The following is a 24,721-nucleotide window of genomic DNA, read 5'->3' on the forward strand; positions in this document are numbered from 1 at the left end:
CTAATTACTATATCCTATCCATACATAGTTTTCACATAGCAACGCAGTGATTAATGTTAATTCTAGCAGCATATACTACTAATTAAGATATTTAAGAACGTTTACGTGCATCACATGGGAATACGCCAAATCGCCTCTCTGAAGTCTTACTGGTTTTTCAGACTGAGTTGATAAACAGAAGCCTGAGACACCACTGTATTACAACAGACACTTCAATAATGCTCTAGATACATTCAACAACACAGCACCTTTTTTCAAAACCAATTTTGACACCTACTAATATTCCACAAATAATGGGATCAGATTAAAGTCTCGCCAAAATTCATTATCAAGTATTAAACCTGTCTAATCTTTTATCCCACTACTACTAACATAATAAAAAGAACGAAAACGCCAGGAAGTATAGAAAGTTATGAGAATTTTCCTCAGGAGCGTTGTAGAATGTAGCCTGAATCAGAGGATGTATTGTCATGCCTGTGCAAGGCTCATGTTAGATGCTTTTAAACCAGAACATACCTTTCTACTTTTCACTTTAAACTTACTCTATCATTTCTCCTCTGTAGTTTCTCAAGTTGTTACTCATTCTAACACCTTCATCTCAAATAATGCTCTTGCATTAGAGCTAAAATCCTATTTTTAGATACAAGCAAAATTTGTTTGTAAAACAAAATGGTTTTTCTTTTTAAATTCCTATTTAACTATTCACACAGTAACAATTTCTGAGAAAAATAACTAAGTTCCAGTGTCAAGTGTTTCATTGAGGATCTATGGCAAGACTCTTACCACCCAGTGAGATGTCCTACCATTTTGTAACTTGTATATTTAACTTGATTTCCTAAGGAAAAGGGACTTCCATGATTTCACTACATCTGTTGAACATAAGTTGAGCAGCAAAAAAGCAGTTCTGCAAGTTGCTAATTTTCAGTTTCCATAATCAACCATATTAAGATTTTCAAACACAAAATTATTAGGCCTCCTATCTAGTGGCCTAAAGTTCAGGGTGGTTGAGAACAATGAATTCTTTATACTGACAGCAGAGCTAGAGATGCAGCAACTCAGCCCAAGGAGTCTCTGCTCTCTGGCAGGCAGTGAACAAAGAACTGCAACACTGACACAGAGAAAACCCTTCTGTACATCGCAGGCCAGATTTCCAAAAGCTTGAGAAATTTTTTAAGCCTGCCATTTCGTTTTAGATGCTGAAACAGCAGATGAGTTCTTGGGAGTCTCACCCTTAGTACTTTCCTGGAGTTTTCAATGGAGCCATTTCACCCTCCATCAGTTTAGTCCTACTGCCACCTGCTGACACAAACACACCGGTGCCACGCTGCCTGCAGAGCATTTTCTCTCTTCTGTTGTGAGAGTTAGAGAATATATATTCCGATACTGCCACTCAAAAGTTCTCTAGAAATAAGCAAAAATTAATTTGTCCAGAAGTGTAATGTCACACTCATCACTAGAGCATCAGCCCTACAGATCCGTCATGGTTTCGTGCACAGCTTATCCCAACAAAAGGGTCATTCACGTGAGTAGTAGCAGGAGCAGGTCCAGATCCTGAAATTGTTTGTTTGTGGTTTTTGGTTTTGAGTGGGTTTGGTTTGATTTTGGGTTGTTTTGGGGTTTGTTGGGGTACTTTTTTGGGGGGTGGGAAGGGAAGGGAGGGCCTGTTGGGCTTTGTATTTTTGAATGCTGGCAGTATTACTTGTTTCTTGAAATTTTTGAAATAATAATTATTAATAGGAAAGGGTTATAACTATGAACTGGCCAGACTACTGAGGCTGAATTGCTCCTACCCTATCCTTATGTGATAACGTAAAGAGGCTTAAACCATTAGATTAAACCAAACTAGATCAAGTTCAACAAAATTCACAACCTCTCCCTAAAACAAAAAGGTCTGAAAATAAATTACTTGCATCTACTTCCTGCCTAGTGCTTCAACGAAGTCTAGCAACCTCTAGAGTTAAGCAAACTCAGTGATTCCCCTCAGGACCACTGGGACACTATGTCATCACCTCTGGTGGCATCCCACCCTTCCCCTTCCCATCGGCAGTGGAGCTATCCGCAATCAGCCAACTCGGGGACCTGACCCGGCTAACTCAAAGACATACACACCACTGACTGCATTAGGAGCAGGTAGAGAGGGGGCCAAGACAGAGACAACTCTGGAGAACACAGTCCAGAGCTGCCATCGGTTTCTGTGATGTCTGGCTGCTGACCCATACTCTGGAAAAGTTGTCCAAAGTGTCTTGGTCTGCGCTCCAGCTACAGGCTCCTCGCTCATCGTTTCACTGCCACAGTCGGAAGGGTAATTACCACCCAGAGTTACAGGTTCCTAAGGGACCAAAGGTGAACCTCTATCCTACCTTCAAGTTTTTAATTTGACAGCAGCTAAGACCACAAAAGGAGGCCTTTGAGGCAAAACATAGCATATGCAAACCCAAAAACAAGTATCATAGTATTTGTCACAAGGAGTTTGAGAAACAATGCAAAGTGGAATTTAATTGCATAAACTGAACAAGATGCTGAAATTCTGAATTCTTACTGCTCCAGTGGAAAAACAGTGCTGGTCTCAGAACACAACTCCAGTCAGATATAAAAAAGGCACAGGGCTTAAGCACTCAGACAGCAGAGGGTAAAATGCAGGACATGGATTTTTGTTCCAGGGCGTTCTTTGTATTAAATCAATTGTTAACATAAAGTCTTTTTAAAGCTTCTGAGTCTTTTCTCCACTCCCTCCTTTCCTCCCATCTCCAATAAGCACATTACTTATTGCTCAGCACAAGCCCAGTTCAATTTGGTGACTACCACGACACCACTCTAACGTGACACTGAAAGACTCTTCCATACATCGCACCTCTTGCTCAAAGGAGAAAAAAAGAGAGTTAATTCTCATTCTCACACAAAGAAAGGCAATTTGTAGGCTTTATGCTGCTAAACTCATGTTTATCAAGTATGGTAATTAGTCAAAGATGAACTTACAATACCACAAATCCTACTGCTTTCTATATTTGCAGACACTTCTAAAAGTCTTTTTCTTTAGCAGCCAGGGGAGGATTCATATGCTCTAAATTAACAGCAATTGCCTATATTTTCACAAAATGCAGGGGGAAAGGAAGAAGTCTGTCACATGAGCTACCCTCTGATCACACGTCTTCAGCACTCACATCAGAAGGGAATACACTCCTGGCCAGTGAAGCAGGTGAATGGTACTCGCCCTGTTGTAAGCACTGCCCCACCCAAATGCAACAGGACTATAAAAATGCCTATTTTACACTGCTTGTTTTAAGGCAGATGGACAGTTGACAATATATTCAAACCAGATACATTTTCAAACACAGCTGTGATAACTGAACATGATGTTATCCATACATGGCTATTTGACACTGAGATACTTTTAACCCAAAGTAAATAACTGGTCTGTTGTCTCTTTCTTTTCTTGCTATATCACCCATTTGATTGTCTAAAGATGCGCTCATAATACACTGTCTAAAATGAGTGTAAGACATACTACAATATGCAAAGATTATACCCTTTTTTACCGTTTTAATAGAACTTCTTGATTTTTCTTCCCAAACATTACTGCTCAGCTCCATTGTGCAATGAACGTTTGTTTCTCTTTCATAGGATCCAAACACCAGTAACCTGAAATAGAAAAGCTTATATTAAGAATTTTAAGACTATCACATACATCCCAGATAGCATGCTAAACTCACCCTTCTTCATTTATACACTTTATTATTTATTATTAGCAGCATGTACATAGAAAAGTCTACACAGAAGAGATTCCACAGGCACAGCCTTACACCAAATGAAAGAGCCTGCCACCCTCTAGTGGAAAAACTCCATAAATACCAAATGTAACTTAAAATTTTTAGCTAGGGATTTTTTGTTTAATTTGGGGTGTTTTGCTATCATGATTCCCCTTTTTCTCCTCTTTATTTTTTTTAAATAAAGTGTTCAAGTTGCAGACTCGCATTAAAAAAATTTGGTGGGAGGTTGTGTTTGGGGTTTTTTTTTGGTGGGTTTTTTTTTTTGTTTGTTTGTTTGGTTTTTTTTAAAAGCAACATTAGCCACAAAGCTTTCCATTCTAGTCCTAAACTTCACAATATACTGCAGGTCTTCCTGGTTCAAAAGTATTGCTGTAGATTAAAGTCACAGTTTGTTACTGCTTGTGTTTGTTTCACCAAACTGGGATCCTCTCATCTCTGTAATTTTCTGTAACATTCATAACAAAGGAAAGAAAAAAAAAAAGAGTGGTTGCATGATATCCTATCCCAGAAGGCTGTAAAGCTTTTCAGGTGGGTATCAGTACTATAAATAAAAAAAAACCCACCAAAACCACAACACACACAGTAACCTTTAGGCTGTAGAACAGCAATGAAACTGTACACAGCTTCCCACAGTAGCCGGAAACAGATAAATATTTTGGAATAAAAACTTAAACAAATCTCACTCATTCAAAAGAGCTATTAGATTTTAATTCCCCTCCGCCCCCCAACTTTCTACATACCTTTGACAAGGACAATTTCCTAGCTTTCATCCTAAGTATCCTATTTGTGACCGTGTTACACAACTCCTTAGATGACACAGACAAAAGCTGTCAGAAAAACATGTCAATTTTCTCCGCGTACCTTGATGTTGTTAAATAATGTTTCTAGGTTAAATATTTATGATCAGAAAGTGCCTAGCCTTCCAGACAGGGAGGCATATAGTAAACATACTTTGAAGGTTAAGTAAAGCTATTGAAAACAACTTCTACCAACAATTAGAATTGCTAAAATTAAGCCAATCCCAAGGGAAAACACCTCTCTGGCTACAACAGCTCCCTAGATCGCAATGCGTCAAGCAGAGGTAAATAAGTATTTGTTTTCTGTCTCTGAAGAATTTGTGTAACTGGCTTTTAGCTGAGTACATGAATGCATGAGGGATATGACAGGGAAAATCCCATTTGGGTTGGTACCCAGCACACCTGCTTTGCAAAGCACCAGTTGGTTTGGTTCAGAGTTAGGGGCTAGACCCCTCATCCTCATCTTCAGATGTGAAGTCTGCGTGCTCCAGTCAAACAACGCTAACAGCAGCTGTCAACCTCACTTCCAGCTTGACCTTCAGCACCCGTTTGTCTAGACACCACCGATTCGATTACTGTAAGCAGAAACCCAGCCTCACAACCACCTGATTAGGTACTTTGTCTGGACAAGACCAAGTTCACTCAAGGTTACTTGAGCTGATGAACTCAGGCCTTCTTTGCTTATTTAAGCCATCTCCAGCAACCCTCTGTGGCTTTTCTATCCCGCTTTTAGTAGCTGCTTTTGAGTAACACAGTTTTTCCTGTCTCTGCCACAATCTGTCCCACATCGCTATCAGACAGTTCATTAAAGCTTTTCCACAACCGGTCACTGGAGGCATGTTTCATCTTCTAGTACCTAACTTCAAAGACGACATGCACAGAAGAGGTGTGAGCAATTATCCTCAAAGGAGACAGAGGGGTAGAAAATCTCTCCATAGCTTTGCAAAGGAGAGGGAAGCATAGTGGGACAGAGAAGGGGGAAAAAAAAAAAAAAAAACAACCAACATCAAAGCTGATAGAGCAAAGGCACTGTTACTCAATGCAGTTAGAGAGACACAGAGAGAGACACACTCTGCAGGGAATTTTCCAGTACTTCCTGTCCCTTTTTTAAAGGGTATCAGCACTCAAGCTATTTAGCTGTTTTGTAGTGGAGTGGTGGCAATTAAGATAGAAGAGCAAGGACAAGAGGTAGCTCACAACAGGAAGAAAGTATAATTTTCAGCCAGAACCTTAACATTAAAAAAAAAAAAAATCACCTGGAAAACAATTAACCATAATGAGATTTCACCTTACATTAGGTTAGCAACACCCAGCTTGAAGAAATACAGCGCGAGACAAAGCTGCCCATTTGAACTTTAAAGAGCAGCACTGCCCTGTGGACACCTCATGCTGGAGTCTGGAATCCAATTTCAGAAAAAACAAAGGTGAAGTTTTAATTGCTACTACACTGAGCAAATTTTTGTTTGAATAATACCTCCCTTAGCATGCGAACTGGGGCACTGTACTCCTTAACACAGCTGCAGATAAAGGCTGACATTAAGACTGTGTCACAACACACACAAAACAAGTGGATATTAAGAAGATATTTATACTCTACAGATTTAAAAATCTGTAAAAGCCCTAACAAAAGTTTAACCCCAACTACAATTAAATCAATAAGGAAGCATGATTAAATTTCCACCCAAGTAATTAAGATACACATACAGAAAGCGAATGTTTATTCCTTCCCTAATTCTAAATTGGTTTCTTGCAAACAAGCACGATGTAGAAAAGAGATTCAACAAAGCAGCCATGGATATGAAAACAGCTGTTTGCTGCTGTCCTGCTTTCCACTCTGAGACTATGAGGACTCTAAGACATGGAGCGTTTGCTGTCCCATACAGAACAACAGGAGGACATGGAGGCAGTGGTCACCTCAACTCTTGAACTGAGCTAAGCCAAGAACATCAGCTGGTCTTGTTAGACTTCCAGAAAGGAGGATGAATAACAAGGCTACCAAGTTTCCTGATGCTAACTTACCTATCTGCAAATCTAACCAGAACCTGGTATTGCCAGGCAGAGTACACACCAACCTTCAGTAACGTTATTTATTGCCAGGTATGTAAAAGCAAGCTGAATTTCCTTTACAATCCTTTCCTAGTTTAATTCCAACTGTAACCTTTCTATTTGCAAGTATTTTAGGAGGTGAAATAGGCAGAATATTTCCCAAATTTTAAGAATGTAAAAAGCAGATTCAATATTCACATACTGAAAAGTACCACTGCTGCACAGAGAACTTCACTTAGAGACAAAAGGAAAAGAACTCCAAAAATTCCACATTTGACAATTTTGTCTCAGGTACACTCTGTGGTATTTTACTAAATAGCTATCTTAAGAAAATTCCGTGTCCACAAAGGTTATCTATCGAAACAAATGCTAATTTAGAAAGCCCACTTGATTCTCACCCAATATAATCAGTTTATAGGCTTTCAGACTTTCTTCAGAGTTGATCTTTTAAAATATATGAATATAGCAGAATTTAACAGCATGTTGCCTTTAATTACCTTAAATTTTAAGGCAAAAATGGTTCTGTCATTCCCCTTTTCAACAATCTAGTTCTGAGGGCATTTCACTTGTACAAGAAAATTTACGTTTTGAACAGGTCAGAAAAAATTTGAAAAATAAAGATCCCATCCTTTCATTAATTTGATTTTTAAAGTGCGCAAAATTTAGTTTTTCTTTTAATAGCCTGACAGCAAGGAAGTTAATATGGTCAAGTCTGCCGTTAGAAAAGAAAGAACTGCAAGAAGTGCAGGTATTTGGTCATGTGAAGAGTAATGAAATTAAACTAGACATTTACAAAATACAAAACGTTTGCTAAACGTTTTATCACCACAGTTTCACCACTGTATTTCAGACAGGAGCAGAGGTAGCAGTGCTCTGTTACCAGACTAGATGGAATACAGCCTCAGCGGTCCTACTCCAAGTTCTGTATAGGAACTCAAAGACCAGCTACTGTACTGAGAGAGAATATAAAAACCTTCTGAGGCACTGAGCAGAACTGAAAAACACCAAGAAAATAAAGTGATTTTTGATTTGTGGAACAAGAATGATTGCCAAGAAAAATGTTCAGGTCCCTAAGGCAGAGCGCGTGAAAAAGCTCTGTAATTCAGCACGCAGTGCTGCACTGCAGCATTGTCCCAGGCTGCTTTCATGGCAGCTCACGTCGGTGGTGATGAAAGAGGGAAATTTTGTCATTGTTTCTTACATATACATGGTGTATCTTTTACTACCGGAATCCTCTACATGTCTTTCAGCTCCTACCTCACTGTCTTCAGGTGCCAAGTAAGCAAGAATATTTACTCACAGGGAGACACTACAGATAGTATTTGTTTAGCTCAAAAAAAGGATGGGGACACTGGAAGATGTAAGGAATTACTATAGGACTGAGTGTCAGATATCTAGACTGAGAGGTGTCTGTTCATTCAATTTTCAAGTGTGTGTCAAGAAATTCCAAGCTGCATAAAACAGTCGGATTAAGTCAGACCTGAAGCTTGAAGCTTAGAAGACCTGACAAGCCAACAACTACACCCTCTCCTAGACATCTGATAAGCATCTGTGACAGCTGAAAACACTGAGACTGCCTGTAAAGGGAGATCATAGAATCTTTTTGGTTGGGAAAGCCCTTTGAGATCATGAAGTCCACTACTAAATCATCTCCCTGAGCACCACATCTACACGTTTCCTAAATACCCTCAGGGATGGTGACTCTACCACCTCCCTGGACAGCCCCTTCCAATGCCTGACAACCATATCGCAGAACACATTTTTCCTCATCTAAACACCCCCCGGCACAACTTGAGACAGTTTCCTCTTGTCCCATCACTTGTCTCTTGGGAGAAAAGACCAACCCCCACCTCTCTGCACCCTCCTTTCAGGGAGCTATAGAAAAGCGATAAGGTCTCCCCTGAGCCTCCTCTTCTCCAGGCTGAACTCCCCCAGCTCCCGCAGCCGCTCCTCACAGGAATTGTGCTCCAGACCCTTCCCCAGCTCCGTTCCCTTCTCTGGACACGCTCCAGCCCCTCAGTGTCTTTCTGGCAGTGAGGGGCCCAGAACTGAACTCAGGATTCGAAGTGTGGCCTCACTAGTACCCAGTATAGGGGGACAATCCCTGCTCTGGTGCTGCTAAACATGAGGTTCCCTACTCAGTACAGGTAAAGGTGAAATGTTCCTAGCAGCCAAGGAGTGGACAGAGTTATTTAACATTCTGGAATTATTCATAGAAAACATATTGCAATTTTATTACACAAATCTCTGCTGTGGTCCACACAATCCTTGGAAGCTAAAGAGTATCTTCTGGAAATCCATGGCACTGATAACCACATTAGTGCGGCAAATACAGCTCCTAACAGCTGTACAAGGCTACAGAAAAAAGTGCAAAGAGGAGCTCATATGGTAATAGAGGCAATGAAAAGAACAGGTTAAAAAATGTTTTGCTGCAAACCAGAGGTTAGTTCATGAAGCACATGAGTAGATCAAAGCCTAAACCCTACTTGGATAAGATCTAACATAAACCAAGAACTAAGTAGTCTAACAAAAAAAAAACAACACACCAAACAAACAAAGAGCCCACACACCTTTTCTCCAGCTTTAAAGAGAATAGTTTTCTCTTCAATGAATGAAGGTTTTGTTTCTTTCCATTATTTTGTTCAAGACAAAGACAATAAATAATGCCTTATAAAAGTTATTTGAATTAATCTAAGTAAGACTGAGTGAAACAATTACTTCTCTTTGCTTACAACATAATACAATAGGATAATTACAACATTTATACTGTTCTGGAAAGAGATTCATAATTTGGTGTGCCAAACAAACAAAAAAACCCACCCCAAAACCAAAACAAATAACAGGAGGGTCATAACCAGGCAAAATGCAGAAGAAAGGCAGATGTATGTTCCCATACAAAACACAGAAGTGCCTCAGAAACTTATTGCAACGTTCATTTGTTCATTTTTATTTTAAAAAAATACATTACACCAAAGCTGCTACTTTGTGAATCAGAACAGGCACACAGCTATAATTACTATGAACTTAAGAAAGAAGGGTACTTGCTTAGCCAAACATGAGTAAAAGACCACAAAACATACCTTGTGCATTCAATTAATGTGACTTTTAGTCGGCCTTCTGTCAATAGAAAATCCTGTATACAGAGGTCTCTGTCTTCATATTCATCAGGTGGCAATACTTGAAATGGAAAAAATGGCTTGAACCTGAAAAATATAGAAGAGACATCTTAATTCAGATGACGTAACACCAACACACAGAAATAAAAAACAACAGGATAACAATGAATCTTTAACACTCCTAGAAAGAAATACAGCCACTCCTATATATTCACTGGTCAAAATGAACACAGAGAAGCTACTAAATCATAGAATGGTTTGGGTTGGAGGGGACCTTAAAGATCATCTAGTTCCAACCCCCCTGCCATGGGCAGGGACACCTTCCACTAGACCAGGTTGCTCCAAGCCTTGTCCAGCCTGGCCTTGAACACTTCCAGGGATGGGTCATCCGCACCTTCTCTGGGCAACCTGTGCCAGTGCCTCACCACCCTCTCCGGGAAGAAATTCTTCCTGATGTCCAATCTAAACCTCCCTGATTTCAATTTAAACCCGTTACCCCTTGTCCTGTCACTACAGGCCCTTGTAAAAAGTCCCCTCATAGCTTCCTTGTAGCCCCTTCAGGTACTGGAAGGTGCTATAAGGTCTCCAAAGCTTTCTGAACACACAAGACTGGAGAATATATAAACAGAGATCACTTCACAGGAATAGACTGAGTTTTATCTACTAGTGCAGATTATAAGAAGCTGATCAAATCACAGAGTAGGTTTCTGACTGCAAATGTGACTTAACACCAGAGTCCTTTTGGAGTTCATACCTTACCAGGCCTTTAAGTTTTTAAGTTCATCTGCATAAAACATCACAGCACTGAAAGGTTAAAGTATACCATGACCCCAAAGCGTAAATTTTTGTGACACTGCTGCACTTAGCGGACCAGGGGATCCTAATAAACAGTCCACTTGGGTTACACAGATCGATACTTCTCTTGCTTTCTGAAAGACAACTGGTGTCTTTTTTCAGGGAGTCTTCTTGAATTAAAATATTCTAAATATTTGCCCTTGAGCTTTATTTCCCCTCATCACAGCATGTGATTCACAGGAAAAGCAGTAAATGTTCAAGATACTAAGTGTTTTACAGACGTTATCTCACCACATAATTCTCTCTCTTTGATTAGAATATGCTGAGTTATAAATACCAATTTCATTTTTAAGTGATAGTGCTTCAGGGTCAGACACAGCCAGGATCTGAGGGAAGGAAGGAGGGGGAGAGACGGCACAGCTGCGGCCCCATCACATGGCAGACACGCACATGCAATCCTAACAGCCACGGCCACAACCCTGCCAACAAAGATATCATGGAATCTGCACCAGTATTATATAAAAGGATTTGAAAGAGCATTTGCAGGATATTCCTTCTTTCTGCTTCAGTTTATTGCTCTCATGTCCTAGCACTGCCCCGTGCCTTGGTTTCCATCCTGGCGCTGACGCAGCCTCCCAGTGATTATTTCTGTTGGGAAGACTTACAAATAGCAGGACACGAGCACCACTGCCCGCAGGATGTATCTGCCATTTCATGAGAAAAGTCTTTCATAAGTACTGTTTGCTCAACCATCGGAGGCATCTGCTTGTCACATTTGGAGATCACAATATGTTCAGGAAACAGTCACATGGATCTGAACTGCAGAGTTTCAGAAATTCAAATAAATAAATAAGCGCCCTTTAACTGTCGGCACACTCTTCAGGAGGGAGCCCAACGCTCTGATTCCAGACACTTCGTTTCTCTACAAGCATCAGCCTCGTACAGAGCCATGAGAAAGACATTTCTTTTGTTCTCATTGTGAATAAATACAACTCAACACTCCAGCTATTTTCCTAAAATCCAATTCAACTTCTAACTTTAATTTGGTTCCAAGTTTCTCCCTCATTAACTCCTCCAGGAAGAAAACCATTTTGAAATTGGTCAAGTAAAATAATTCAATTTCAGATATTTTGTTCCTTTTTTTTTTTAAAGCCTGTGTACAAAAAACATTGTTATTAAATCACACTGGCCATGCATTATGGTATACTCATAAACATAAACAACCAACTCAAAATATGCCTTGTGCATGTACTATCTGGTCAGATATTTTACTCATTACCTTCCTTTATAGTTCTTGAATTATTAAAGAAATAATAATCATCACAAGGGTAGGGAAAATAGCACCAAGATGACCCCACTATTTTCACTCTACAAGACTTACTGCCACTTTGGGGCCTGGCCACCCCTCACTCAGACTCACCCCATGCCACCACATCACACACCAACCCACACGATTCACTTCAAGCACAAGCAAGGGAACTCTGCTCATTTTAGGAATGATATTCACCCCCTTAAAATACAGATTTTGCTCAGATTTTCTTAGGCAAGAAAGGAAGAGTTAAGCAAACACACTGGAAAATAATGCTAAGTTTTGAGAGAATAAAAACTTGTAGGTTTGGGTTTCTTCAGCACAACTTTTCAATTAGCACCAGCAACTGCCCACATACTCTCTCCCAAAAGCTATTAAAAAAGATAGTTTTCCATGGGAATCTCAAACTAATGACCAGCACCACGAGCCTCAATGAGCTACTGAAACACCACTTCCGGCAGGAAGGAACATACAAAGAAAGAGATCCAGTATGTTACCATCACCTCTCCAAATTTCAGCAAATGCCAGGCTTAAAAGTATTGGTATTGATAAGGTCTTTCCCTTGCATATACACATCATAAAACACCCTGCGGTCTATTTAACAAAAACACAAACCTACACACATCTATTTTCAATACTGAAAATAAGCAAGAACAGAAAAAGCAAAATAACAGACTAACATATTCCAGGAAGGATGCAGACATATCTACCTACATATTCAAACCAAAAATGTAATCTCTCAAGCATTTTCAGAGCAAAGTGTTACGTACAACACACTGCGATCTGCTGCTGCAGCATGGAAACCATCCTCAGAACAAGCCTTTTTTTTCCAGCAGATTGAAACAATGTTTATTATAATTTTGATTTCTATTTTTAAAACACTTTTTTAATACAACATTGAATTAAAGAGGAAAAAATTCTAAAGATACCAATAGAGTTATATACGATAATATGCAAAACACAGCTGGACTTGATGCAGCACTAAAACTTCTTGCAAACATGGGATAAAAAGCAGTCTCAACAACATTTTTAATTTACAACAAGCACTTTTGTTCACATTACCACCGAAGCTAATTTGCAAAATCCTTAGCAAAACACCCTAACGCATCACCTATTTCTACTGGCATTAGCAACATACAAATAGCTAAAATGTCCCACATTAAATGCATTTTTAATGTTTAAGTGCCGCTCTGAAGCCTTCCAATTTTGTAACATGCATTTATCTGTTTCAAGTAGTTTACTGAGAGTTTGTATATTACCAAAATTAAACACTGGAGACATCACTATTTCAAGTGAATTTCAATTATGTATTAGTTAAGTGAACCATTGACAGATTATTTAAATACAAGACAACCCAAATTTATTTGGAAAGGCTTTGCTACTGGGAACTGGGGAATGAACATAGCCCAGACAGCAGCAGTCAGTCACCCAGCGAGACTCCGTTCCCTTGTGTTGTAAAGCCACACGCAGGCAACCTGCGATCCACGCACGTAACCCAGTCAGGCGCCGCAGGTTCTCCTTTCTTTCTCCCTGTAGTAGGGAACGAGCTGCCCGACCTTTTAAGAACACCATCACCAGTAAGGAAGGGGACTCTGAGGAGTTCCATCGCTGCTGCTCCTGTTTGGTCTAGCCGGAGTGCAGCAGAACAGCAATGGGTGTTCTCCCCTCCGCGGAGAAACCAGATGCCCCACATCTGTACCACCTCTCACTTCCCTGCTTGAGAACAGTCACAGCACTACACAGAATGGATTGTGAAGGTGGTTTCATACATTTACAGTATGGACAACAAAACACACTTTTCATATGAAAGCAAAGCCGTATTTCATTGTATCAAAGCACCCGCCGTCGGCTTTTAGCTAACAGTGCCAGTAACACAATTCAGTGGACAAGAGATACGAACTCTATTCCCAAGACCTGCAGACTGTGGTACCTTCGGCAATTCAGTATCTTCCTGGCCCAAGCTTTCCTGTGTAAAGGAGAGGTAAGTTTCCTATCGTCCTGGGTTTGTTATAGTTTAATAACTTATTTTGTTAAGTACCTTGTATAAATAACCTTCTTGTAATTTCTGTCATAGCTTTAAGTGCTTATTTTGCTACCCTCTAATATTTAGTCCATCTTTAAAGAGCAAAAGTCCACTAATAAATAGCTCAGAGAAATTCATCACACTGATGAAGAAAAAAGATGGTGACGCCTACCAGGAAGCCACTATTCAAAAAGTCTGCAAGGAAACTTTGACAGCAAACTAAACATCCCAGCTTATCTCAGCTGGTCTCTGCCCTCATTTTGACCAGACTCTCATCACAGTAGCAATCTCAGGACCTTGGGTAAGATGAGTTCTGGTACGCTGCTCCTGTGAATTCAAGGCTCTCACTTTGCAAACTCTGAACAAGAAGGAAAAAAAGTGCTTTCTATTTGGCTGTCTAGATCTGTAAACAGTTACCCAGTATTCCCAGCTCCCTTTCTTCACTTTAACCAGTAGCCAAGAAAGCTAATTATGGAAATTGGTGGACCTCCATCACTGGAGAACAAGCCCATGTTTGCCCCATCGGCAAATCAGTTTCATTCACTGCTGCAGACCGAGAAAAAGGTTTTAAGCGATGGCGTGGGGAACTCCAGAAGTTGTGCCTGATAACAGTTGAGAAGACTTTACCAAGATGTACTTAGAAGAAATACAGCACCTTCCTAAACACTGCTGAGCTGTTCCCAGGTTCTCCAAAGGCAGATTTTCATTGTAACTGCATTAGACCCCTGAAGTAGTGTGTCTAATGCTGCCACCTCCTTATTCCGCAAGGTCAGAAGGTGAAATTCATGCTCATGTCCACAAATCCTACAAAGCAGGATTACAGCAACTCAATCCATATACCAAAAAGCCTCCTTTAAAATCCAAACCTGTGAAATGATAGTAAACAGCTACCAGAAATAAGGTAGATTTTGTGGAGGAGAGATTTTACTGTCTTCAAATCATATTTGTTAAGACTTCGTAAACTCTTCATCTTTTCCAGAGGAAGAAAATATACACATTGTAGCTGTACTAGAAAAAAAAAACCAAACAAAAAACCCAAACAAACTTATGCCCCTGTTCCAAACCCCAGCTTGGATATGGCATGCTATTAAAAAAAGATTTCTTTAAAAGTGCCATATATTAGATGCTTATAGTGCCTTTCCAATTTACTTTTAAATTAATCAGTCTCCTTCCCCAAACCGATCATCTGTCCAGAAGTCTAAAATTCAAATAACACACTTAAGAAAAATGTAAAAAAAGCAACATTTTAACTTAATGTGAAAAGGGATATCCACCAATTGAACTTTACATGAAATTTTATCAAGTGGAAAAAAAAAAACCTCCAAGAATAATATTTAAAAGAAGCTGCCGAGTGGTAAAAGTGTTTCTTGACAGAGAGTACAAGTCATAAACAGCAAAAAAAATAATTTTACATGAGGACTTTGGTCAGATGATTATACTGCAAGATAATTAAGACAATTAATATACAGGATTACATTTATCAAAGATAATTAAGACAGTTAATTAATATACAGGATTACATTTATCTGTAAAGTACCATAATACTGAGCTCTTCCACATAGAGAGCACAGCCAGCATGTTTCCAGACACTGCACGCAGCCAATATGTCTCCTTCACACCGAAGATTTCCGCACTCCATTCATGCCATATTTCACAGCCACTGCAGTGGCTCACTCGCTCTCACCTCATCACCACTTCACTCAAAGTCTAGATCTAAACTGCATCTGAAATTAAAAAAAAAAAACCACAATAAAAACACACACACCCCACCAAACAAATTGAGTTTGTTCCCTTCGTTTTGAGTGTTTTCAGCCCCTGAATAACACTGTTCTTCCTTCCAGTTGCCAGTTCCATGGAGCAGGGACTCACTTACTTGGAACAAGACTGTAATTTAGTGGTTGAGTTTTAGAAACATCTGACCCATATTCCCATTAATCTGTATTCACTGTTTAAAAACACACACATCCCACCAAACAAATTGAGTTTGTTCCCTTCGTTTTGAGTGTTTTCAGCCCCTGAATAACACTGTTCTTCCTTCCAGTTGCCAGTTCCATGGAGCAGGGACTCACTTACTTGGAACAAGACTGTAATTTAGTGGTTGAGTTTTAGAAACATCTGACCCATATTCCCATTAATCTGTATTCACTGTTCTGTGATGATTCTTTTACAGTCCTTATGCCAGCTTTTAACAGAGGACAGGAGTCTTTTACACCTTAGTTATTTTAATTAACCTATTACCTAAATTAACTGCTCCCACCATTACCTACTCAGCTACAGTAATTTCAGCTGCATAAGGAAATCTAGTAAGAAGTGGGGGGAGGGAATGGATGATCAATTTAGATGGCCAAAGACATGCAAGGACTTTCATGTCTCTGTTCACTGCATCTGTTAATAATATCCAGAATTACAGTACCAAAAAAAATTGTTAAGGTCTAAATACATAGGAACTAACAGCAAACACTCTCAATAGTTCCTTTCCTAACTGGAAAAGCAGAAACACTTACAGCTTCATTTGGAAATGCAGGAGGCTGGGATTTCATAGAGCCTTTTGCTAAGTGAGAACACTTTTCTAGAGTAAGTTCTGGGAAAGTTTTAAATTATTCTCTGTTTTTAAAAGGAAGTTCGGTACCTAGAAATTGTCTAAAATTCACTGGATATCTGTTTAAGACCACATTCATCACTTGCATTACGAGTTTCAGCACTACTCTACGGCCGTAAAATAAAATACCGTCAGATTTACAAATGGTTTAATCTAGTTATGTTAACTGTATATTTAAATCTCAATAAATAAGGCAAAAAGACTTTAAATCAAGAAACAGCCCATCAGCTAAAAATGCTAGTATCTTTAGCATAAGCTACTTTGTATACATTGCAAGTCTTAGAATTTTATTTACCCTTTTAAGTAAAAATTAAATCAGAATCTAAAGTCAGGCTGCGTTTAATAAAGCATCGATTCACTTATGAAAATGCTACCATATTTGGAGATTCTAGTATCTAAAATATATATTAAAAATAAGCACTGAGTTTATTTTCAGTTTTGGAAATATTCGAAAGGCTCAACTAACCACAGAACAGAGAACTCAGTCATTTGTAGACTGCCTTAAATTTCTGTGACTCTGATAAAGTCATGCACTTGTAAAGTATATAAACTTCAAGTTTAAGTCATAAAAAAGTCCTCTATTCTTACACTGTGTGCAATTTAAAGATGAAGTTCACTTCTACAAGAATTCTAGAATATTACAACCCACTCCTAAAAAGGCATGATCACATTAGTAAGATTTTAGAAACACTTTTGTCAGGTGGTATAATACAAACAGCTTATTTATATCTTTATTCACACTGACGATATAAAAACGGAACTCGTCCTTATGTGGAAAAAAATTGATTTCTTTAAAAAGAAAAGCACCACCACTGTAGATTTCGCTAAAGCAATTCTCCAGCTTCCACTGATGTCACAAGGAACAAAGCTGCACAAGTATGTCGGCATTCACATCCAAGGTACTTTCAAATTCAAACTATACTCTTACGCAGTACAGAAATCTATTAATTTCAGCTTTACCCACACCCATGAAAATTTGGATTGCAAACAACCTCCAAAACACTGCAATAAGAGTAGGTTTATTTTCAAGGAAATTTTAAGGAAAACTGCAAATCAGTTCTAGCACTCCACCCACTGTGTTACAGTATATTCTGCCACAGGCATGTGGGAGGCTCACACACATAAGTTCTCAATATATGAACAGTCACTTTTTAAATCAAGAAAAAAAAAAAGAAAAAGAAAGCAGGGATTTTATTATTCAAGGATTTTTCTTCAAAGATGTTTCACACGTTTCCAGATTCCCAAACTACAGTTTTCTTTCTTGTGGTGAGATCAATACCTCTGAGGTGTTATCTCCAATCAGACACTCAAAACAAGCGCTTTTAACTTTAAGACCCACTCCACAAGAACAAATGGAAATAGACAAGTAGCTCCTTCCAAAAGGTTTTTTTTCTTGCTTACATGACAGAAGTAATTGTAAATACAGCCAGGAGAGTCTTAAAAACTTGTCATTGCTGTCTGTAAATAGCCACAGGTAAAAAAAGAAATCTTGAACAAGGCTTACCAAAACTACTTTCTTATCAGCACAAACAAGATCAATTTGACCATGCACAGGCATTTTTACATTTCAAGAATACTAGTTTCCTGAACTCTAAACTCCATAAATACTGAAATAGCTTAGTTAACTCAATGCAGTCAATGCCTGTTTGATCTCTGAGTTTTCATGTGTTTGGTCTTTTTAACTTTAACATGACCTAGCTGAAGCCAACTGTTGGTTCAAATTAAGAGTAAGATCAAAATCCTGCCATATTTCAGTCTCAGACAGGACAAAGACAGAATTTTTCCCTGTCTGACCAGAAAGCCTGAATTGTTGTGGCTCTGCTCCAAATGGGACAGAAGACGCAGAATATGCTCTTGCTCACGTAGAGCTGGAAGAGGCAGGTGTGATTCAGCAGCTATACCAGCAAGCAGCTTTTAGGCAGTCAAGGAGAACTGCAGGGGGGAAAAAAAACCAAACCAAAACAAAAAACACTAACACACACACAAATCCAAGCCTCTAACTTCAACCGGCAGGATTAGAGAGATTACCGCCAGTAACTGATGCTAGCCAAAATGCAAGCTTCTTCTCATTTCAGCATTAATAGTCTCTCATCAGGAGATCGTGTCTCTCTACAGATCTCAACTCTGCAATCCTGGTCAGAGGAAACCCATGTTGATGTTTTAATGTCTCAGGTCTGTTCATGGCTCGTCCGTTGAGCTCAAGATTTTTAATGCTCTGCTCTAAACACTAGCCTACATCCACACAAAAAAGACGCCCTCTTAGATCGCCTAGACAGAAAGTGACTGACTGCTGAAAGCAGACTGACAGCTGTAAACCAAAAGTGAAAAGGTTCGTATCTGTTCTGAATTCTAGACACTTTCGCTTTCCAAGGTTTATCCTGACTCCTCCAGTTACTTTTTAAAAGGCTCAAACTACAGAAGCTTCTCCTCGATCCACATTTATCTAGTCACTTCCGACAAGACAGAAAGCGGTCCAATTCACACCCCTGAAGTCTTCCAGAGTGGTGGAGATTGTCTGGCAGTAACACTTTCCAAGCTGAGATGACTGACAGTTCACCTTAAAACTCCAACCAGCAGTAGTTAAAGATCCATTTCACAGAGAGCAGCGGCCGGCAAGGCATTTACAGGGACCGTGGGACACACCGTGACACATACTTGCCAACCGTCCCCCAAAGGTGTCCCCATTTCTGAGTCAGAGCATTTTATTACTGGGTCCATGCTGTAAACAGGACCACACAATGCCTGGGATTGACCTGTGGCACCACTGCTGACAATCAAATGCAGGAGGGCATTGTGACATTAATTAACAGAAAGGACTCCTCCACTTTGCAAATCCTGCATCACCGATGGCACATTACAGCTGGGTCTTGTGATACAATCTGCAAGAAGCAGCTGCTCAAGCTACCATCTCCTTCTCCCACCATCCCCACAATGAATTTGGTTATTTTCTCTATTTTTGCCTTTCTTCTCAGAGGAAAAGAAAAAATTAAAAAAGGAAATAAATCTGAGTTTTTGTAGTATTGTTTGAAAACAATACCGCAGCCTAACAGCGCTGTTCCCACCCCACCTCCCCTTGTAATCCACTGGGCTCTTCGCCTGGCAACACTGGAATTTGTTCTGTTTATTCTACCCTACTGCATTAATTTTTGTTAGCAAATATGCAGAATTATTCTTAAAAAAAATACAAACTGGTGTGAAGTTTTCAGAATTACACTGGATCATTTCCGCTGTTTAATTACTTCGGAATTATTCACCGAGCCAGATCATTCGCAGCAATGATTCAAACAACCCTGTGAAGCCTTCTGCCATGTCATTCCAAGACTGTGATCCTCGTTTTCTACTCTTCTTAATAATGATAATGGCTTAAATCATTTACTACACAAGTGACATTCATGTAGAAGTCCAGTTCTTACTACACAATAGCTTACAGTTAAAATACTATAGAGAAAAATATTCTGTCAAATATACTTTAAAGTATTTTTTTCCAGGGTTTTACATACATGGTATTAGTTATCGTAAGCATTAGTATCTTTCTTTCAGGGATACTGGCAAACAAAGCATGAGCTTGTACTTTAAGCCATTATAAAAGCAAACTGTAGTATTGTACACATTTCCTTCTGAATGGACATTTTTCATAAATGTTGCTGTTAAAACTCATACAGGATAATACATTGAAACTTAGCATTAAGAACAGGTTAAGAAAGTAATGAGCAAAGTATACAATCTCTGGGTATGTAATGGAAATCGTAACACTTAATTTCTGTCCAATATTTTAAAATGAGTTTGTAAATTGAATCTCAAAATGTGTTGATTGAGCTGTAAAAGTTACAAGGGCAAAATTGCTAAAAGAAGTTTTCCCAAATGATTATCCTGATTTAATTTTATCCTAGTCATATCTGGCAACTAATTACCATCTTTGAGTATGTGTAACACTGATCAACTCTATCATCGGCAGATTTCTGTAAGAGTCTTTACTGCAGACAGACTGTTATGACATCTGATAAGTCTTCAAGAATGGGAAAGTCACATTGCTGTAGCAGAACCCCTATATTTTCCATTACATGAAAGAGCTTTAATGGAGAGGGCTGGCTGCACTGCTGTCACAGACTGTTCTGCTGATCTACAGCGTAGCTGCAAGCTGACCAGGAGAATTAAGAAACTGTAAAGGTAAGTTGTTCCCAGTTGTTCAGAATTCTGTCTTTGTCCTGTCTGAACAGTTGTTCCTGTTTTCAGGTTAAAATGAACTACAACAGCTATTGGGGGGGGGAATAAAGCAGCTCTCCAGAACTCAACCCACAGTTGAAAACAATTTCTGCCTTTCTCATCTCACAAAAAATGAAGGGTTTTCTCCTCTCCTCTGCTATGCCTAGCATCTCCTTGGCAGTTTCCAGCTATATACAGCCACAGACAGGTATAAAATGCTGCTGGGCTCCAGCTGGGTCCTGCAGTAGAGAGATACATTCCCAAGTCCTGAGAGGGCTTATTAATGCAGGCAGGGCTTCACAAGGGTAGGAGTCCTTCCAGAAGAAGTGCTTAGGGAAGCAGATGAACCCAAACAGCTTTGTGAAGGTTTCATGCAGAAATCTGAGCTATGAAACCTAACGCAGCATACACCAACTTGCTGGGGAGAGGAATTTAGGAGCACCGGTGTCCATAACACCCCATACACCCACATTTCGCTGCTGGTTGGGCACTTTAACTGTACAAATTCGCTTTGCATCACAAATGTATCTGTCAAGTCTTCACTGCAGATTTTTTCACTAATTCACTAGATACACTGGCTAGGAATACCTTGAAGGTCTGAATGCTGGCCCAGATTTGTCTGGCATCTGAAACAACTGCAGTTTACTAAACAGTGAAGGTAAATAACAGGAAAAGCTTCCAAAGCTCGCATGGATATTACTTGTGTCTCTCAACTGAGATGAACACCATTCCAAGCAGTATAATTCTTAACTTGAACCAGAAACTCATTGACTGCAGCAGAAATTAATCAATTAAAGAAATTCTTTACAAATTCACCTTAGTATGTCAGATTACGCTGATCAATGTTTATTAAATAATGACCCCCTAGTCCCCTTCACCCAAACTGGCATCCACACTCACTTCCAAAATGAGAATTTATCCACTGTGATGAACAAGCCCGCTTCAACCCTCAAACATCAAAACAAACACTTCCAGTAGAGCATTTTTTTCTTAGCTATATAAAATATTGATATTCATGTATCACACAGAATGGAACCTGCTCAAAAAGCTAATTGTTCCCAGCTAACATTTGTAATATTGGATCATTGCTTTCTTCTGGACAAAAGCACAGTTTGAGATCATCACGCAAAGATTTTCGTAGTTCCGCAATTAATGGATTTTAGCAGACTGCGGTTTACAAACCACACAGCTACGTGACATTCCCTCCATACTCATTTTAGACAATTCAGCTTATTAATGCTAGAAAAAGTTTTAAAATATTTTACTATTCTCTAAAGAACAGTAGTATCAAGAATAAAAATATTCCAACATTTGGTTAAATCAAACAAGCGTGAACATGAGCTGTAAACACGGGAGCGTACCAGGTGACTTGAGGCAATCGCTGCTGGAATGTAGCATAAGCAGTTTCCCATAGAAACCCAGTTACATGAAGGGACTAGCTCCAATAGTGAAAGCAGCAGCCTGAGACTAAGCTTCACAGTCACTGGAGCACGACACTGTTCAACCACCGATTACTGAAACCTACGGTACTTACCCAGGCTGCTTATCTAGGAGCTTTCTGATCAAGTATCTTTTGCTAATAAAAAGACTATTTCGTATGCTTAATACACATAAAATAGGTTCTACAAGAGACTCGTACATTTTGACATCAAATAAGCTAGAGAGTGCTGTATTAGCTACCCATTTTTACAGGTCAGTTGTGTGCCTTTGTTCCTTGAAGTAATCTCCTTCCAGGAAAATCTAGAGTTTCCCACCTGTATAATAAAATAACTGAATATTAGTCACACTACCTATCCACAGAAACTAAAAATCATAATGCTGCCTGTAGAAGATGATTCAGAACCGCCCAACTGCAGTGCTTGAACACACTTCCCCGCTCCAACAGATGGGCCCAGAGCCAAGCTCAGACATTTGTTAGATGCCTACACTTTGGCAATGTGAACAGCTCCTACAGGCCCTACACTTCGACATAAATTACCTGTCAAAAAATAAAAAGTACTACTGCTTATTTCATATCTTATTTGAAAGAATTGAAAGCTTTACCAATTATGACAACTGAATCAAAAGTATTTGTTCTCACTGAACAGCAAGATCAGCTTAAATGTTCAGACAAACAGAAACACAAAGTCTCAGTGCTAGTGCATGCAAAACACCATGGAGTAACAAATAAATCTTCTCAGACATTTCAGAGCCTTCTTTCACTATCCACATGAAAGCAGATCACTGCGTGACTCTGATCAAGTAATTTTTAAATACAAAACAAAGGTGTTAAATTAGGTAATTTTCTTTTTATTATTATTACTGCACAAGGAATCTTTTATACACTGTTTCAAGGAAGAGAAGTTGAAGGAGGCTTTATTTTCCTGTCAGACCAATTAACCTTAATTCTCACTGGATTGCTATCTGCAGCAAATGCAAACAGTAATCACCGCAACTTATTCTTTTAAGTCTTCATCCATCTCTCCCTGCAGCTGAGTTTTGGTGGGTTTTTTGGGACTGTGTTTGGGTTTTGTTTTTTTTTTGACTCACTTAGACCTCTGGTCTCCCAGTTTCTTCACTAATCCATCTCAAGTCAGTACTGTATTAGTTCCTCATTCTTACAGGTAAGAAAAGAAAACGTAACATTTTTTGACTAGTCATGGGAAAAGGCTCACTCTTAACCTGAAAAGAATGTCACCTGTATACTGGGAAGTGTCCACTATGTGACTGGTCATTCATTGAATCTGACTTCAAACGAGCGAGTTTCAAACTGGCACTCTTTCAGCGTTAGGCCTTTCCAGTATGAAAGCCAGCTAAGTCTGGAGCTGGGGAGAAGACTAAAATCTTTCAGCGCCCCTAGAGCCAATAGGTTTTGAACTGGATCTACATAAGGAGATTTACATACATAGTTTGTACCACATACTTTCATTTCATTTGGAGAAACCTGTATTTAGTGTCCCTCTGGAAACAATATATGTCTGAGATAGACCACTCCCAAAATAAAGACAGCAAAAAGCTCTGTATTCCAAAAAGCTTCCTTCTACACAAGCAGCCCCCTTGAAGAAATTAAAATATTTAATGTTCCAGGGGTTGGTTTTGTTCATTGTGTGTCAGGTTGCCTACGGATCCATTTATCTAACCGCTGTATGATTAAGAAAAACTACTTGTCCATGCACAACAAAGATAATCTTCCAAGCATGGAACTACTGTCTACGGACAGATGTACCGATTCCAATCGTCGCTGCTTTGCCCTAAGCAGAACAAGTCTTTGCGTTGGCATCATTTAGAGCATTACCCCTCTGGACCAGTCTGAAAACCCACAAGTATCACGCTGCTGCTTCATCACAATTTTTGCAGAGCAGAAAAGGAGTCGAATACTGTACACGAGAAGATTTTTGCACCTAGAATAGGCATAGCATTAAATTTTTTTAAAAAGCCACCTCTCTACAGTAATGAGAACTTGAATCATGAGTGCCTTACAGATTCAACTAGTAAGAGAGGTTCCTATCACAACTACAGTAGAAACCCACTCAGGAGAAGAATCTCCATAACCTCTCCCTTTGTAGAAGCTGTAGACAAAGTAGATATCCCTACAGGCTGCTGATTTCTGAAGCTGGACATGCTCACAATCCCTATGATTATTTCTGGTATTTCTGAGTATAGCTTCATCATATGAATAATATACACTTTTTTAAATCTCATACTTCTTCCAATGCCTCTATTACCGTATTATGAAGTAATTTCTATTCTAAAACAGACTTCAGATCAATAGCTATTTACATTGCTTCTTATTTTTGGCAAAACTTAAGCTGAGAAACTGCTGTATAACTCTTAAATTGCATTCTATAACGGTAAATTCAAATAGGCTTGTCTAATGCCTTTTCCCAGTGAAATTCAATATAGTCCCAGCCTCCAAATAAAGCATAAAACTATTTAACATAACTGTGTTGCAAATTATCAGTTCCAAGGATAATTCATGTTGGAATGGACCTCAGGACATCATAGAATGGTTTGGGTTGGAAGGGACCTTAAAGCCAATCCAGTTCCAACCCCCCTGCCATGGGCAGGGACACCTTCCAATAGACCA

The 24,721-nt window shown here is 39.2% G+C and overlaps 1 protein-coding gene across 1 annotated transcript in view; it reads right to left on the reverse strand.

Moving 5' to 3' along the window:
* The window catches only part of PDZD8 (PDZ domain containing 8), a gene marked incomplete at its 5' end in the record, with an annotated part of 60,592 nt that overhangs the window by 29,848 nt on the left and 6,023 nt on the right, over positions 1–24,721 (reverse strand). Inside the window, 2 exons of the mRNA XM_010152640.1 lie at positions 3,537–3,639; positions 9,691–9,813. Of these exons, the coding sequence (XP_010150942.1) occupies positions 3,537–3,639; positions 9,691–9,813 (226 nt within the window). The remainder of the gene's footprint in view (positions 1–3,536; positions 3,640–9,690; positions 9,814–24,721) is intronic.

The sequence above is a fragment of the Eurypyga helias genome, unplaced genomic scaffold (genome assembly GCF_000690775.1).
Source record: "Eurypyga helias isolate BGI_N326 unplaced genomic scaffold, ASM69077v1 scaffold7375, whole genome shotgun sequence".
Taxonomy (NCBI): domain Eukaryota; kingdom Metazoa; phylum Chordata; class Aves; order Eurypygiformes; family Eurypygidae; genus Eurypyga; species Eurypyga helias.